General features: G+C 49.8%; 1 protein-coding gene across 12 annotated transcripts in view; it reads left to right on the top strand.

The window, feature by feature from the left end:
* huwe1 (HECT, UBA and WWE domain containing E3 ubiquitin protein ligase 1) overlaps window positions 1-17,440 on the top strand; it is a 229,529-nt gene that overhangs the window by 113,336 nt on the left and 98,753 nt on the right. For 9 of the 12 annotated variants that reach the window (XM_087985269.1, XM_087985270.1, XM_087985263.1 and 6 more), the window contains 10 exons: window positions 1,826-1,948; window positions 2,220-2,454; window positions 3,700-3,933; window positions 7,533-7,661; window positions 10,288-10,383; window positions 12,070-12,339; window positions 13,500-13,652; window positions 14,140-14,267; window positions 15,448-15,547; window positions 16,590-16,766. In XM_087985269.1, coding sequence (XP_087841395.1) covers window positions 1,826-1,948; window positions 2,220-2,454; window positions 3,700-3,933; window positions 7,533-7,661; window positions 10,288-10,383; window positions 12,070-12,339; window positions 13,500-13,652; window positions 14,140-14,267; window positions 15,448-15,547; window positions 16,590-16,766 — 1,645 coding nt within the window. The remainder of the gene's footprint in view (window positions 1-1,825; window positions 1,949-2,219; window positions 2,455-3,699; window positions 3,934-7,532; window positions 7,662-10,287; window positions 10,384-12,069; window positions 12,340-13,499; window positions 13,653-14,139; window positions 14,268-15,447; window positions 15,548-16,589; window positions 16,767-17,440) is intronic. The other 3 variants (XM_087985271.1, XM_043680073.2, XM_087985268.1) reach the window with 1 other exon arrangement.

The following is a 17,440-nucleotide window of genomic DNA, read 5'->3' as shown; positions in this document are numbered from 1 at the left end:
TTTCTGCAGGTGCTCTGGTTTCCTCCCATAATCCAAAGGTGTGCAGGCTGGGCAGATTGGCCATGGGAAATGCAGGGTTACAAGGATGGGGTGAGGGGAGGATGATGTTTGGAGGAGTGGTGTGGATTTGATGGGCTGAAAGGCCTGCGTACACACTGTAGGGATTTGATGGATCTCTTCGCTTCTCTCATGGACGACCTTGTCGTGTGCCCTACTTCAAGTTTTTTCTTTCCCTCACTTCTCCCAGCTATTTCCTTCCAGAGTTCAGAAAGTAGTCATTGCCCTCCTTCGTCTGGGGCAAAGAGCAGGGCATAGGTTTTGTTTTCTGGTTTTTTGTTCATATGATACAGGCAACATTTGCCTCCCAGCCCAAATTAAACGGTGTTTTGCCAGGTTCAGTTGAGAGGGTGGTTCAGAACCTACCTCGTGTGGTGGGGAGCAGAGTTACGGGTAGGCCCAGACTAGGTGAGGGTGGGGGGGTCAGATTTGCTTCCCTAAAGGAATTCGGTTCGGCGGGTGGACTTTTGCACTGAGTGATGATGGCGTTAGCTTTATAATCCCAACGCCTTCTATGGGTTAAATGATTGATTTTGCCCACTCTGGTTGTACAGTGGCTGTCTCTTGTAGCAGTGAGGCCGCTTCCTTGCCTAACTGATTGCTCTCTGAGACCCGATCACTGCTGCTGCAGAAGAGAAACATAGCCATGATAGCATTGGCTATTGGTTTTGTGGAAAGCCGGTTTTGTTTTTTTATCAATTTGAAGGAGCAGGAGAGTGCGCACCGATGATCATCTGTGTTTCAGAGGCCATTGCGTCCCCTGTCTGTTTGCCCGACCCCACTTTTAAATAAAACACAGGTGAAGCCATCACCGCCCCACTCTCTCTTCCTGGCAAACCACGATGAAATGCTTTCAATCCTTCCTCTGGGCTCACCATGAGGTGTTAAAATGGGACGATGCCAGCCAGTGGTTTGGAAAGCAATAGCATTAACTTCCTTTGGCACCCTGGTACCGTTTTGACAGATCCCAAGCTCGATGCGGGATGTGGAGCATAAAGCACTGTGATAAAACCAGGCAGCACAGAAGAGGCCCTTCGGCCCATCGTTGTCCGTGCTAATCCCACTTTGGCCCATGTTGTTTGAATGTTTTGGCATTTTGAGCGCTGATCCACGTGCCTTTTCCTTTCGTAGGAAAGGTGGTGAGGGGTTTCCACCTTGACTACCAATCACCGAAGGGTTGTTGCTCCCATGGGTGTCATTTTACAGCCACCTTCTCTTCAGTTGATTGTATGTCATCGCTATGTGCTACCCAGGAACCACAGGTGAAGTGCACCCACAGCCACTGTGATTTCTTCGTAGCTGGGGTCAGGGAAGCCTCTGAGAAATCACCTTGGGTTGGTCCTGTGAACCTAGAACCATCTTTTCCATTGCCAGCTGAATACATTTTTAGTCTCGAGTCCGAGATGATTTAACTCCAAGAATTAGTTCTCCATGGGAACGGCCCTCTACCCCAAATTGCTGCAGAAGCTCAGTCTTTGAGTATGCTAAGAGATTGGTTGATAGATTTCTGTCTACTGATGGGTTATAGGGGTGGGATGACCGAAAAGCATTGAAGCGTTTGATCAGCCATGATTGTGTTGTATAGGCTCAGTGGGCCGAATGGCCGACTCCAGTTCCTAACCCTACATCCTAGGAGGTTGCAACTATTCAGAATCCTATTGAGTTAGCTGTGAGACTTTTCGCCCCATACTGACAATCTGTGTCTTAAGCCGTGCGCACTGCCGTAGGATTCAATTTGTTTCTCCTCTTGTTTATCCGGTGCTGTCAGGTTGACGTTCTTCATTTGTTCAGTGGGCTTCACGTCGCCCATGCTGTTTGACGAGAGGAAATATCCTTACCACTTAATGCTGCAGAAATTCCTGTGCTCTGGAGGACACGACGCCCTGTTTGAGTGAGTAACCCTGTGCGGGGAAGCCAGCTGAATTCACTGAGTGTCGGGACTGTCATTTGAAACTGAAAATTGGAGGCCTTGTGAGCATCTGAGTCTGGCAGGAGCAGGAGAGTCCGCTCCAGTGTAAATCCGTGTTTCAGGGAGCAATAGCGTCCCCTGCCTGTTTGCCCACAGTAAACTCAGTGGCTACTCAGTGTGATTGGTGGGTGCGGTGCTTGTTGTGACCGGGTGCGTGACTCTAGAGGCTCTGAACACGCTCTCTTCCTGCCAGGACCTTCAACTGGGCACTCTCGATGGGCGGGAAAGTGCCGATCACCGAAGGCCTGGAGCACACGGAGCTTCCGGACGGCACAGGCGAGTTCCTTGATGCTTGGCTCATGCTGGTGGAGAAGATGGTGAATCCGACGACCGTCCTGGAGTCTCCGCACTCGTTGCCGGCCAAGCCACCCGGAGGCCAGAGCATCCCGCAGTTCAGCGCGCTGCGGTTCCTGGTGGTTACCCAGAAGGTAAGCTTCACCTCTCCCCTTGGGTTGGTGCAGAATCCTGCAGTGGGACAAGGTAGGAGAAGACCCATCTTGTCTGTGCTAGTCCTTTTTTGAAGCAGCAATCCAACTAGTCTCATTCCCCTCCCCCGGCCCCCAGAACAGCCTACCAGCACTTTTCCTACCAGCACTTTTCCCCTTGAAATACTTATCCAATTAACCCCTGCTTTTAATATTTCCTGTTGAATTTGTTTACTTAGACCCTGCATGGAGCATGCTGCAGATCATAACTCATCGCATTCATTTTCCTTCTTTCCCGTCTGGTTCCTTTCCATCTTTTTTTTCAAGAAAAAGCCCACAACAGCTTTTGGCAAGTTGAATGGACTGCACTAACTCTTTCTCCTCAATCCCACGTCTCTACAGGAGACTGGATCTACGCTTGTGATACCCTACCCTGCAGTTAGTCGTGGAGTCATAGTGTCAAAGAGATGTGCAGCATAGAAGGACACCCTTCGGTCCAACTTGTCCAGGCTGACCAAATGTCCTAAATTAATCCAGTCCCACTGATGGAGTCAAAGAGAGTACAGCATGGAAACACCAGCATTTGGCCCACATCCCCCTCAATCCTTCCTATTCATGTCCCCATCCAGTTGCCTTTTAAATGCTGCAATTGCAGCAGCCTCCACCATTGGCAACTCGTTCCATTCATGCATCACACTCTACATAAAAGAAGTTTTCCCTGAGGTGTCTCTTAAATCTTTCCCCATCTCACCATAAATCGAATCGATTCCCTCTGGTTTTGGACTCCCCTACGCTAGGGGGCAAAGGTCTTGTCTGTTCACCCTATCCGTGTCCCTGATGATTTTGTAAACCTATATGAGGTCACCCCTTAGCCTCCAGCGCTGCAGGGAAAATAGCCCCGCCCTATACAACCCCTCCCTATAGCTCGAACCCTCCAACCCTAGACTTCTGGCTCACTTGTATAAGGCCCGAATGTGGCAATTGTCGATCACTGTATGTACTCCATCTCTCTGCCTGACCCCTCCACCCCACCCCATATACTTTGTCTTGCTCCCTTTCTCCTGCTCTTTGTGCTTCCCCCCTCTCTTGTTCTTTGTGCTTCTGCCCCTCACTTTCGCTCTTTATGCCTCCATCTCTACCTTTGTGCTGTCTTGGCCCTCTCTGTATCTCGCATTCTGTTAGCGCCTGCCCCCTCACTGTCTCTTGTGCTGTTCCTCCGTCACGCTGTTCTCTGAACTGTTTTGCCAGGCGGCCTTCAACTGCATCAGGAACTTGTGGAACCGCAAGCCGCTGAAGGTATACGGTGGCCGCATGGCTGAGTCGATGCTGGCAATCCTGTGCCACATCCTGCGGGGCGAGCCAGTGATCCGGGAACGCCTGTCCAAGGATAAAGAGGGCAGCAGGACAGAGGAGGAAGGGCCCCAGGAGGAAGGCACGGCGCCAAGGCGTGAGCCGCAAGTGAACCAGCAGCAGCTTCAGCAAGTGAGCACCGGATAGGGAATGGACTGCACTTACTACTTCTGGCACTGGTTGGATTGGGGGAGGGAAAGGAAATGGGGCAGCACAATGCCTCAGTGGTTAGCACTGCTGCCTCACAGTGCCAGAGACCCAGGTTTGAATCCACCCTCGGGTGACCCGTTTGTTTACGTATGGTTAGCATACTCTCCCCTTGTCTGTGTAAAGTTAAAAATCACACAACACCAGGTTATAGTCCAACAGGTTTAATTGGGAGCACACGAGCTTTCGGAGTGCTGCTCCTTCATCAGGTGGTAGTGGAGGGCTCAATCCTAACACACAGAATTTATAGCAAACATTTGCAGTGTGATGTCATTGAAATTATACATTGAAAAATTGATTGTCTGTTAAGCCTTTCATCTGTTAGAATACAGTGATAGTTTCACTTCTTTCATGTGTAAATCACAAAACCCTTTTTCTTAAAATTGCATTCTCGGTTTAGCTGTTAACAATGGGTGACAGCTAGACAATATGTTGAAGGTGTTGGCCCCCTGTGTTCTCTGTCTATGCCATGATGTTTAGATTGACTCTAATCTAAAAAGTGAGATAACAGAGTTTTACATAAATTCATGCAGTTTTTGAGCTCCGAGTTCTACATGAATGTATGCAGTTTTTGAGCAAAGTGCAATGTAACTCTGCAAGTACAAATTCACCACACAAAATATGTGTGTGCATGTGGGTCTTTGTCTGTCTGTGTCTGTGTGTGTGTGTGTGTGTCTGTCTGGGGTGGTGGTTGTGAGTGTGAGAAAGTGTGTGTGTGTAGTGAGTGCAGAGTGTATTAAGTCTGTGAGGGGGTGCATGTTTGAGTGTGGGTGTGTGTGGGTGTCTGTGTGCGCGTCTGTGTGTACCTGTGTCTGTGTGTATGTGAGAGTGTGTGTTTGTGTGTAGTGCAATGGTGGTCACCTGTAGTGTGACATGAACCCAAGGTCCCGGTTGAGGCCCTCCCTATGGGTACCGACCTTAGCTATCAGCCTCTGCTCAGCCACTTTCCTCTGCTGCCTCTCCTGAAGTCCACCTTGGAGGATGGTCACCCGAAGGTCCGAGGCTGAATGTTCTGGACCACTGAAGCATACATTCATGTAGAACTCTGAGCTCAAAAACTGCATGAATTTATGTAAAAGTCTGTCATCTCACTTTTTAGATTAGAATCAATCTAAACATCATGGCATAGACAGAGAGCACGGGGGGCTAACACCTTCAACATATTGTCTAGCTGTCGCCATTGTTAACAGCTAAACCGAGAATGCAACTTTTTAAAAAAAGGTTTTGTGATTTACACATGAAAGAAGTGAAACTATCACTGTATTCTAACAGATGAAAGGCTTAGCAGACAATCAATTTTTCAATGTATAATTTCAGTTACATCACATTGCAAATGTTTGCTATAAATTCTGTGTTACGATCGAGCCCTCCACAATCACCTGATGAAGGAGCGTCGCTCCGAAAGCTAGTGTGCTTCCAATTAAACCTGTTGGACTAAAACCTGATGTTGTGTGATTTTTAACTTTGTACACCCAGTCCAACACCGGCATCTCCAAATCTTGTCTGTGTAGGTTTCCTCAGAGTGCTCTGGGTCCCTACCACAGATGTGCAGGTTAGGGTGGATTGGCAGTGCTAACTTGTCCCGTAGTGCCCAGGGAAGTGCAGGTTAGGGTGGATTGGCCATGCTAAATTATCCCCGTAGTGCCCAGGGATGTGCAGGTTAGGGTGGATTGGCCGTGCTAAATTGTCCCTGTAGTGCCCATGGGTGTGCAGGTTAGGGTGGATTGGCCGTGCTTAATTGTCCCGTAGTGCCCAGGGATGTGCAGGTTAGGGAGGATTGGCCGTGCTAAATTGTCCCATAGTGCCCAGGGATGTGCAGGTTAGGGTGGATTGGCCGTGCTTAATTGTCCCGTAGTGCCCAGGGATGTGCAGGTTAGGGAGGATTGGCCATGCTAAATTGTCCCTGTAGTGCCCATGGGTGTGCAGGTTAGGGTGGATTGGCCGTGCTAAATTGTCCCGTAGTGCCCAGGGATGTGCTGGTTAGGGTGGATTGGCCGTGCTAACTTGTCCCATAGTGCCGAGGGATGTGCAGGTTAGGGTGGATTGGCCGTGCTAAATTGTCCCATAGTGCCCAGGGATGTGCAGGTTAGGGTGGATTGGCCGTGCTAAATTGTCCTGTAGTGCCCAGGGATGTGCAGGCTAGGGCGGATTGACCAATTAGCCGCATGGTGGCTTGGTGGTTTTGCGCTCTGCCTAAGTGCCAGGGACCTGGGTTCAAATCCAGCATCTGACGACAGTGTGTGTGGAGTTTGCACATTGTCTCCAGGGTTTCCTCCAGGTTTCCTCCTGCAATCTAGAGCTGTGCAGATTAGGTGAATTGGCTGTGCTAAATTGACCATCGTGTTCAGGGATGTAGGTTAGGTGCATTAGTCAGGTGTGAATATAAGATAATAGGATGCGGGAGAGGAATTGTGGGGGCTTTTTGGGCCGAAGCGCCTGATTCCATATTGTAGAAATTCTATGTTCCTATGTCCAGGAAAGTGCAGATTAGGGTGGATTGGACATGCTAAATTGCACCATAGTCTCCAGGGATGGGCAGGTTAGGTGGATTGACCATGGGAAATGCAGGATTACAAGGATAGGGGAGGATGGTGAGTCTGGGTGTGATGTTTTTCAGAGGAGCAGTGTAGACTAGACGGGCTGAATGGCTTGCTTCAATACTGTCAGGGTTCTGTAGATTAGAAACCAGAGGACTGACGCATTTAGCAAGTTTGTGTCCCTGGTAGTCACTGGGAATTTCAAAACCATGGATTTCTTGGGTAAAGTATATATAGGTTTGTGGGTGCCAACAGCTGAAATTTCACCTCTTCCCCCACCCCTCACTCGCACCCTCACAGGCACGTGCACTCTTGCACGCATTCACGCAGACACTCATCTTGAACTTTTACTGTAATTCAAATTGGTTCTTTTTGACTGTTTGGAGTCTTTTGGCCACGCCCTTTTGGTCAGGAGTGCATTGGCACCTGTCAGCCTTTGTCTTAGCTAACACTGCCGAGGGTAAAGCCACTGGCATTGCCTGATGTGGCTGCTGTGGGTTCCTGACAGATGAATGGGAAGTGCTGAGGTTGCAGCCTCTTGTGTTCCAGTCCCGTCACTAGCCCAAGGCGCTGCTGGCCGAGCATGAGACTTTCCCAATTGCCCCTTTATTCGCTTGTGGGCGCTGTGTTAAATGCAGTGTGGTTGGCGGATGCCCCATTCTGGTTAGGTAGGCATGTTAGCAGGGCAACACCCCGACTGACAATCACCGGTTCCACCCGTGGTTCCTTCCAGTGCTTAACTTCTCTGAGAAGCTGGATGAGGACCAAAGCCCCCAATTGTTTGGTGCCATGAGATGGAAACCCAGGGGCAGTTGCATTAACTGAGTGGCGTGGGAACTTGGTGGGTGGTGTAGTGCTGAGCGTGGCACGGAGCCCACTGTGCTCTTGTCAGTTACAGCCGTGTCACATTTTGGTTACCCAGCGCAATGTGACGTGTTCCTGTGTGTGGTTACAAACTCCAGAGTGAATTGTTTCTTTGCTTTTCAGCTGATGGACATGGGTTTCACGAGGGAGCACGCCATGGAGGCCTTGCTGAACACAAGCAGCATGGAGCAGGCGACAGAGTACCTGTTAACGCACCCTCCGCCACTTCTGGGAGGAGCTGTACGCGTGAGGGCACGTAACAGTCTATTCATGCACTTCATGGGAGGGGGAGGGGAGTGGGTTGTGGAGAATAGATATCTTGGTCTTATTCTTTATAATCGTATCAGGCAGGCTGCAGTCTAATGGCAGGGTTCAGAGGGGTTTATATACAGAATAACAGATACCCCCGGGAGGGAGTTACAGGCTGCAGTCTAATGGCAAGGTTCGGGGGGGGGGGGTTTATATACAGAATAACAGATACCCCGGGAGGAAGTTACAGACTGGAATCTAATCGGGGGGGGGGGGGGGGGGGTGGTGGGGTTTATATACAGAATAACAGATACCCCGGGAGGGAGGTACAGGCTGCAGTCTAATGGCAGGGTTCGGGGGGGTTCATATACAGAATAACAGCACGCCGGGATAGAGTTACAGGCTGGAATCTAATCAAGGGGTTCGATGGGGTTTATATACAGAATGTCAAATACCCAGGTGGGAGTTACAGACTGGAATCTAATCGAGGGGTTCGGGGTGGTGTATATACAGAATAACAGATACCCTGGAGGGAGTTACAGACTGGAATCTAATCAAGGGTTTGGGGTGGTGTATATACAGAATAACAGATACCTGGGAGGGAGTTATAGACTGGAATCTAATCAAGGGGTTTGGGGTGGTGTATATACAGAATAACAGATACCCTGGGAGGGAGTTACAGACTGGAATCTAATCAAGGAGTTTGGGGTGGTGTATATACAGAATAACAGATACCCTGGGAGGGAGTTACAGACTGGAATCTAATCAAGGGGTTTGGGGTGGTGTATATACAGAATAACAGATACCCGGGAGGGAGTTACAGACTGCAGTCTAATGGCTGGGTTCAGGGTGGGGGGGGGTTATATACAGAATAACAGATACCCGGGAGGGAGTTATAGGCTGCAGTCTAAAGGCAGGGTTCGGGGAAGGGGGTTATATACAGAATAACAGATACCCCGGGAGGGAGTTACAGACTGGAATCTAATCGAGGGGTTTGGGGTGGTGTATATACAGAATAACAGATACCCGGGAGGGAGTTACAGACTGCAGTCTAATGGCTGGGTTCAGGGTGGGGGGGGGTTATATACAGAATAACAGATACCCGGGAGGGAGTTATAGGCTGCAGTCTAAAGGCAGGGTTCGGGGAAGGGGGTTATATACAGAATAACAGATACCCCGGGAGGGAGTTACAGACTGGAATCTAATCGAGGGGTTTGGGGTGGCGGGGGTTTACATACAGAATAACAGATATCTGGGAGGGAGTTACTGGCTGCAGTCAAATGGCAGGGTTCGGGGTGGGAGGGTTTATATACAGAATAATAGATTCCTGGGTGTGAGTTACAGACTGGAATCTAATCGCAGGGTTCGGGGTGGTTTATATACAAAATAAAGGATAACTGGGAGTGAGTTACAGAATGGAATCTAATCGCAGGGTTCGGGGTAGTTTATATACAAAATAAAGGATAACTGGGAGTGAGTTACAGAATGGAATCTAATCGCAGGGTTCGGGGTGGTTTATCTACAGAATAACAGCTCCCCGGGAGGGAGTTACAGACTGCAGTCTAATCGCAGGGTTCGGGGTGGTTTATATACAAAATAACAGATATCTGGGTGTGAGTTACAGACTGGAATCTAATCGCAGGGTTCGGGGTGGTTAATATACAGAATAACAGCTCCCTGGGAGGGAATTACAGACAGCAGTCTAATCGCAGGGTTTGGTGTGGTTTATATACAAAATAACAGATATCTGGGAGTGAGTTACAGACTGCAGTCTAATCGCAGGGTTCGGGGTGGTTTATATACAAAGTAACAGATATCTGGGAGTGAGTTACAGACTGGAATCTCATCGCAGAGTTCCGGGTTGGTTTATATACAAAATAACAGATATCTGGGAGGGAGTTACAGACTGGAATCTAATCGCAGGGTTTGGGGTGGTTTATATACAAAATAATAGATATCTGGGAGGGAGTTACAGACTGGAATCTAATCGTAGGGTTCAGGGTGGTTTATATACAGAATAAGGGATAACTGGGAGGGAGTTACAGAATGGAATCTAATCGAGGGGTTCGGGCTGGTTGATAGACGGAAAAACAGATACTCAGGAGGGAGTTACAGTCTGGAATCTAATCGAGGGGTTCGGGGGGGTGGTTTTACACAGAATAACAGATACCTGGGTGTGAATTACAGACTGGAATCTAATCGAGGGGTTCGGGGTGGTTTATATACAGAATAACAAATATCTGGGATTAGGTTACCGACTGTAATCTAATCGAGGGGTTCGGGGTGGTTTATGTACAGACTAACAGATACGGAGGTTGGGGGGGGTGGGGGTTCTGTGAAAGGATGTGATGGATGCAGGTTACTTTATGATAAATCTGAGTGTTACTCAGCGTAAGGCTGGTGGTCTTGACATTGTCCTTGTAACTCCCGGGTACGCAACATATTCAGAATTGCCAATTCCGTGCAGCGATTCATTCCTTCTCAAAGCTGTAAGGAACTGTGCTGCTGACCCTGTGCTCCGTATCACATGTATTACTGTAGGGTCCTAGTTTAAACGAGGAATCTGTGTATGGTGTGACTTGGAAAGATGTTTCTTCCTGTCTGAGAATGTGTGACTAAATCTTTGCAGGAGCTCAGTATGTCTGAAGAGGATCAAATGATGAGGGCAATAGCCATGTCCCTGGGGCAAGATATTCCCATGGACCAGAGTACAGAGTCACCAGAGGTAAGGGATTTTTTAAAAAATCAGATGTGTCCCTCTGTTCTGCATTGTCTGTCTTCCATTTCTCCACGGGATATGCACACCCCTAATTTCCTGTGACTGAGCATCTCGCTCGGGCCCATTTCAAAGGATCTCCCACATTTGTCCTGGCTCTGGAGTCGCGTTTAGGCTGGACCAGATCAGGGTAGTAGATTTCCTTCACTAAAAGATGGGGGTGGCACGCTGACCCAGTGGTTAGCACTGCTTCCACACAGCGCCAGGTACCCGGGTTCAATTCCAGCCTCGGGCGACTGTCTCTATGGAGTTTGCACGTTCTCCCAGTGTCTGCGTGGGTTTCCTCTGGGTGTTCAGGTTTCCTCCCACAGTCCAGGCATGTGCAGATTAGAATGGATTGGCCGTGCTAAATTGTCCCGTAGTGCCCAGAGATGTGCAGGTTAGGGTGGATTGGCTGTGCTAAATTGTCCCACAGTGCCCAGGGATGTGCAGGTTAGGGTGGATTGGCCGTGCTAAATTGTCCCCATAGTGCCCAGGGATGTGCAGGTTAGTTTGGGTTGGCCGTGCTAAATTGTCCCGTAATGCCCAGGGATGTGCAGGTTAGGGTGGATTGGCCGTGCTAAATTGTCCTGTAGTGTCCAGGGATGTGCAGGTTAGGGTGGATTGGCCGTGCTAAATTGTCGCCGTAGTGCCCAGGGATGTGCAGGTTAGGGTGGATTGGCCGTGCTAAATTGTCCCCGTAGTGCCCAGGGATGTGCAGGTTAGGGTGGATTGGCCGTGCTAAATTGTCCCCATAGTGCCCAGGGATGTGCAGGTTAGGGTGGATTGGCCGTGCTAAATTGTCCCGTAGTGCCCAGGGATGTGCAGGTTAGGGTGAGTTGGCCGTGCTAAATTGTCCCCATAGCGCCCAGGGATGTGCAGGTTAGGGTGGATTGGCCGTGCTAAATTGTCCCGTGGTGTCCAGGGATGTGCAGGTTAGGGTGGATTGGCCGTGCTAAATTGTCCCCGCAGTGCCCAGGGATGTACGGGTTAGGGTGGATTGGCTGTGTTCAATTGTCCCGTAGTGCCCAGGGATGTGCAGGTTAGGGTGGATTGGCCTTGGGAAATGCAGGTTTCCAGGGAAGGGGGGTGGGTCTGGGTAGGATGCCGTTCACAGGATTGATATTGACTCGATGGGCCGAATGGCCTGCCTCCACACTGTGTAGGGATTTTATAAAAGGCCGTTAGTAAACCCGAAATGGTTTTTCCAACAAATAAAGATGGTCGTATGGTCACCATCACCAAGACTGTCCTTCAGTTTTGGTTTTTCTTAAGTTAATGTAAATTGCACCAGCTGCTGGCTTGCGGGTTTGAACCTGCGCTCCCCCCAGCTCAGGGCTTCAGTATTACAGTGCAGGGTGACATTCAGCCCATCGCCCTTGTGCTGCCTCCTCAACAGCTCCACACCCGCCCTGCGCAATTGTGAATGGTTCCACCTCAAGTGTTTACCCGATTCTCCCTTCAAACATTGCCGTTGTATTTCCTCCCACCGCTTGGCAGTGCAATTCAGACCGCCGTTGTGTCAGTTTAACCCCGGTATTGTGGGCGTGGCACAGCGTGGGTTTAACCGGATGTATATCTCGCGTTGCCTTTTGGTTTCCTGGGTGGCAGTTACCTCCTGGTTCTGACCGAGTCTGTCGTCCTCCGTTTTGCCAGGAAGCGGCCCGTCGGAAGGAGGAGGAGGAGCGGAAGGCCCGCGAGAAGCAGGAGGAGGAGGAAGTGAAGAGCCTCGAGAGATATCAGGACGTGGCACCCCTCGAGCCTGACGAGTTGAACACCTTCACAGAGAAGATGCTGCCCGGCTGCTTCCACCTGCTGGACGAGTTACCGGACACGGTGTACCGGGTTTGTGACCTGATAATGACCGCTGTCAAACGCAACGGGGCTGACTACAGGGACCTGATCCTGAAGCAGGTGGTTGAGCAGGTGAGGGACCAGTTCTAAGATTATGTTGGCGGACACATGCATTTTTGTTTTTGCCTTAACATTTAGAAGTGTCGGTTATGTTTGCCGTTTAAATCCTTGTTGACTATCTGCTTTCGTTTTCAAGTGTAGGAGATTCACTGAGAATCGCAGGATGTTACCTTGCACTTGTCCACTGAAACTTCAAGCAGACTGTCTTAAAAGAGAATATTTTGTGGAGCACTTTGGGGCCTCTGATCAGGAATAGGCCATTTGGCCCTGCTCCACCATTCAACAAAATCGCAGCTGACCGGCTGTGCTTTTCCAGCACCATTCTAAGCTAGACTCCAAAATCACAGCTGATCTGGTTGCAGCCTCAACTCCACATTCTCATCACCGCTCCCCCACCCAAAATCTGTCCAGCTCAGCCTCCAATGACCCAGTCTCTGGCATTCCCGGGGGAGAGGATGCCAACTGCATTCAAAGCCATAGGAGGAGAAAAATCCTCCTCACCTGCATCTTAAACAGGAGACCCGTCATTTTTCAAGCGCCTCCCCTGGTCCTAGCCTGTCCCAAGGGGGGGGGGAAATCTTCCATTCAGGCTCTACCCTATCAGCTCCCTTGAGAATCTCTATTGGTTCCAGTATGAAGTAGCTAGCTACCAGCCAAAGCCTGTGGTTGCAATGACTGGACTATGTTTCCATCGAAGTTTACTGTTCCGACTGCTTGCAGACACTTTCATTGTTCAATGCTGACCAAAAGCAGGATCTGAAATTGATGGGGACAGTGCAAGTATTCACTGGGCTGAAGTCTGACGTGGCTGTATTGGCGAGAGAGACTGATGTGGTATGGAAGCTATACTTTCCCTGTGTCAGAAATGGTTCTTTCGGAGAGCTGCAGAGCTAATCCCACTCCCCAGCTTCTCCCTTTTTTGGTTCCTTACTTCGTGGCATCCCCCTCGAAGTTTGCAGTCACGACTGTTTCCCACCACCGTTTTGGGCAATATGTTCCATATCTCAGTCCCTTTTGGGAGAAAAGAAATTCTCCCCATCTCCGCTCCGGCAGCAGCCCCTGGCTTGGCTTGTTTTGTTCCGTTTCTGATCCTCCTGTTCCTTGTCCCCTCCCGCTGTGCGGTGTGTTTTGCGTTGGGCAGTGCGGGTCAGTGTTTGTGTGTGTTCCAGCAGGTGTGGGAAGCTGCCAACGTCCTCATCAAAGCAGCGCTCCCCTTGACCACCAGCGACACCAAGACAGTGTCGGAATGGACGAGCCAGATGGCCACTCTACCACAGGCCTCCAACCTCGCGACCCGCATCCTCCTCCTCACCCTCCTCTTCGAGGTACGCGCTTTGTACGGCTTCTGGGTTGCGGAGTCGACTTTGGGGGAGGGGGAGTGGTTTGGGGGGAGTGGGGGCTGGAGCTGGCGGTTCCATGAGGATAAGCTGATGGGCGGAGAGTTGTACCTGTTTTCTGGGGGTGGGGTAGCATGCAGATAGTGAAGCAAAGCACGAGGGTGCTGTGGGACGGGACAGAAGGGAGATGGTGCTGATGACTCATGTAAGTGGGGGCGTGAGCGAGCCAGAAGTCTGGGTAGAATGTGCGTCATTGCAGTTTTGAGGGACAGGTGGATAGATTGCATCTGAGCGATTTGGGATAGCAGAGACCGTGATTTAAGATGGGGTTCCTCTTGTGGAATGGGGCAAACCGTCTGCACTGTGTAAAGCAATGGTCCAGTGCCGAGACCCTGGCCACCCCTGGGTCTGGTTTGCCAGCCTGTGCTAGCTCCGCCTCTGACTGTGCGCACTGGCCTTGCATCTCTGTTTCCAGGAGCTCAAGTTGACCTGTGCCCGGATTGTGGAGACGAGTGGCATCCTGGACGTCTTGATCAAGCTGCTGGAGGTGGCGCAGCCTTGTCTTCAGGCAGCCAAGGAACAGAAAGAAGTGCATACGCCCAAGTGAGTCTTCGGGCATTTGGTGGGAATCTGACTTCACTGTCCCGTTTTGAGCAGGGGAGTTCTGATCATCCCTTAAAACCTCAATCCCCCTCTTACTGAGCAGGTTTCTGTACCTTGCAAGAATTGCTATTTCCTACAAATAAGCGGATTTTAACCTTAGAGAAACATGTAACATTACAACTTGAAACTCTAATCCCCTTCTAAGATGCTGCCTGCACTTATGCATTCAGACACCAGGCACAAAAAAAAATTTGGTGTTGCGGGTGGAGGGAATAAAAGATGTTGTAAGCAGTTCAGTGGCCCAGTCCACAGGATTCCACACGCAGTCATCTTTGTTCCTCGGAGTTTCTGTTCTTAAATACCTGGAGAACAGGCATTGTTCTGTACTTCACAGGAGGCACTGCAGGCTGATACACCAACTGCAAAGTCTCGTAGTTGCTGCTTTAAGGCCTCTACTTACAGCAGCTGGTGAGGGAATATAAGCTGTCTTCCTTCTCTCGATAGCTGTTGGATTCACCCCATGCAACAGTCTGAAAGTTCTGCCATTATCGTTAAGCTACCCAGGAACCGCACTCCGTTGTTGTCAGGCTGACGGTCTTTGTTATCTGTGACTGGTCAGAACTCCCCAAACCAATTGGCAACCGATTGCCAGCCACATCTCATTTGTGCGTATCCCTTGTCTGGCAGCCTGTCTGCAGACAGCCTCCCTCACTGTTCGAGCAAAGTAGCAGCATTAACACAGTCTGTGATGTGTTTAAATGACCTGCTTTTTAAAATGCATTGCATCTTGCCACAGTCCTTTTCCAACTTCCATCTACAGTCAAAAAACACGGGATAATTAAGAAGTTGTCCTTTCACAGACTTACGCAGATCACTCGTGAAGGTGGTTACTCATCCAAACTGTTTTGAAAAGGATTAATGAAAGTTTAAAGGTTATCTCTGCTCAAAGGGGCGGAATGCATCATCGGATCCTTTTTATCAGATCCGAGTACTCGCTCAGTGAATATAACTGTACATGATGGACCAAACTCAGTTTATTACTTCTGAGGTTTGAGGTGAGCCATGCCCTGTTCTGTATGGCCACAGGGGTCCAGCATGTCATGCAAATGTGCTTGCCTTTTGTACATTAAATCTGAGCCCTAACATGTCATTCCCATTTTATATTCCTGCCTCTGCTCAGGTGGATTACTCCTGTCCTGCTGCTGATCGATTTCTACGAGAAAATGTCCGTGTCCTCCAAGAGGAGAGCGCAGATGAACAAGGTGACTTCTGAATTTTCAGTACGTGAGCTGGACTTTGATCAGATTTTGACTGCCTAAGCATTGCTATCCAGCTTAAAACAAAAAGGTCACGCCAAATAGTTAGCTTTGCTTGGCTCCTGCTTGTGATCCTGCTGCATCTGTGATGGGGAAAGACCCACTGGAATCTATGGAGCTCATCCACATCCTGAGCACTTCCATCCAACTCCAGCCTGTCCGATTCTCATTGCTCAGCTCCCTCTTGTACATGGTAGCAATGTAGCCAGCTCAACAGAGTCAGTATGGGCACCCAGGGCAGGACGATCGATAGCCGAAATCACCGGATTGCGACTGGTGGACTTTGGCATTACTAGGAGTGCAGTTCACAGAAGGGAACATGCCTCTCCTCCAGAACCTGCTCCACCCTAATGCAATTGACGGCTGGTGTGTCTAATAAGCCAGCTAACTGCCACCTCCTTGGGGCCATTTTAAATGTGTCATGAAGCAGCACGGTGGCTCAGTGGTTAGCGTTGCTGCCTCTCAACGTCAGGGACCTGGGTTCGATTCCAGCCTCGGGCAGCTGTCTGTGTAGAGTTTGCACATTCTCCGTGTCTGGCTGGATTTCCCCTCTCAGTCCAAAGGTGGGCAGGTTAGGTGGATTGACTGTGGGAATTTGCCCCTAGTGACCTGGGATGTGCAGGTTAAGTGGATTGGCCATGGGAAATGAGGGTAATAGATAAGATAAGGGAGTCTAGATAGGGTGTTCTTTGGCAGGTCAGTGTAAACTCAATAGGGTGAAAGGCCTACTTCCACACTGTAGAGATTCAATTATTATCTCTCTGGTGTCACCTCAGTCCCAAGGAGTGACGTCACAACTGCCCCCATAACCCCATAACGTCACTTGGTGGCTCATGTCCTTTGGGTCACTTAGAATGTTAGCATCCTTTATTTTGTTGCTTGTGGGACCCTATTAGATGGAAACAAGGTCCAGGGTTGTGCGGGTTAGGTAGTCTTTAATGATTGGTGGGGGCAGAAAAAATCGCCCCAGTCTCGTGTTTACAACCTGTTGTGTTTCTCCTGTAAGTATCTGCAACCGACTGGCAATAACTGGAGGTGGTTTGATGACCGGTCCGGGCGTTGGTGCAGTTACAGCGCGAGCAACAACAGCACCATTGACGCGGCCTGGCGGGCGGGAGAGACAAGCGTGCGATTCACGGCAGGCCGGAGGAGATACACTGTGCAGTTCAACACCATGGTGCAGGTAAGGAGGCACGCTGCATCCACGCCTGCTGCTGTTAAAGCTAGCCACAATGCTGCACTGAGCCTGATACCCAGGGAAGTGGCAGGTTTAGGCAGGGTGGCAGCGGAGAGAGATCGGCGTTTGGGACGGGGTCGTGGCAGTGGGATCAGAATAAGGACCCGTATGGTATGTCTGCCTTTATTGGTCGGGGAATTGAGTATAAGAGTCAGGATGTCACATTGCAGCTTTATAAGACTTTGGTTACGTTCAGCTGCACTTCTGAGTACTGCATTCAGTTCTGGTCACCACGTTACAGGACTGATGTGGAGGCTTTGGAGAGGCAGCAGAAGAGGATTTCCAGGATGCTACTTTGATTAGAGGGGGTGAGTTATAAGGAGAGGCTAGAAAAACTCAGGTTTTCTCAACAGGGGCTGAAGGAGCTTTATAAAATTGAGATGCATAGATAGCGTTGATGATCAGAATCTTTTTCCCACAGTTGAAATGTCTCATACTAGGGGATATGCATTTAAGGTGATGGGGGGAGTTTCAAAGGAGATGTGACGGGGCAAGTTTTTACTTTAGAGTGGTAGGAGTCTGGAACGTGCTTCCACGGGTGGTGGTGGAAGCAGATAAGATAGGGACATTTAAGGGACTTTTGAATATGCACATGAATACGCAAGGAATGGGCCATGGGC

The sequence above is a fragment of the Chiloscyllium plagiosum genome, unplaced genomic scaffold, assembly GCF_037043375.1.
Source record: "Chiloscyllium plagiosum isolate Xiang-an unplaced genomic scaffold, Cpla_swu_hap1 HiC_scaffold_51, whole genome shotgun sequence".
In the NCBI taxonomy this organism is placed as follows: Eukaryota; Metazoa; Chordata; class Chondrichthyes; order Orectolobiformes; family Hemiscylliidae; genus Chiloscyllium; species Chiloscyllium plagiosum.
Note: the sequence above shows the minus strand (reverse complement) of the source record. Positions and strands in the feature narration are given on the sequence as shown.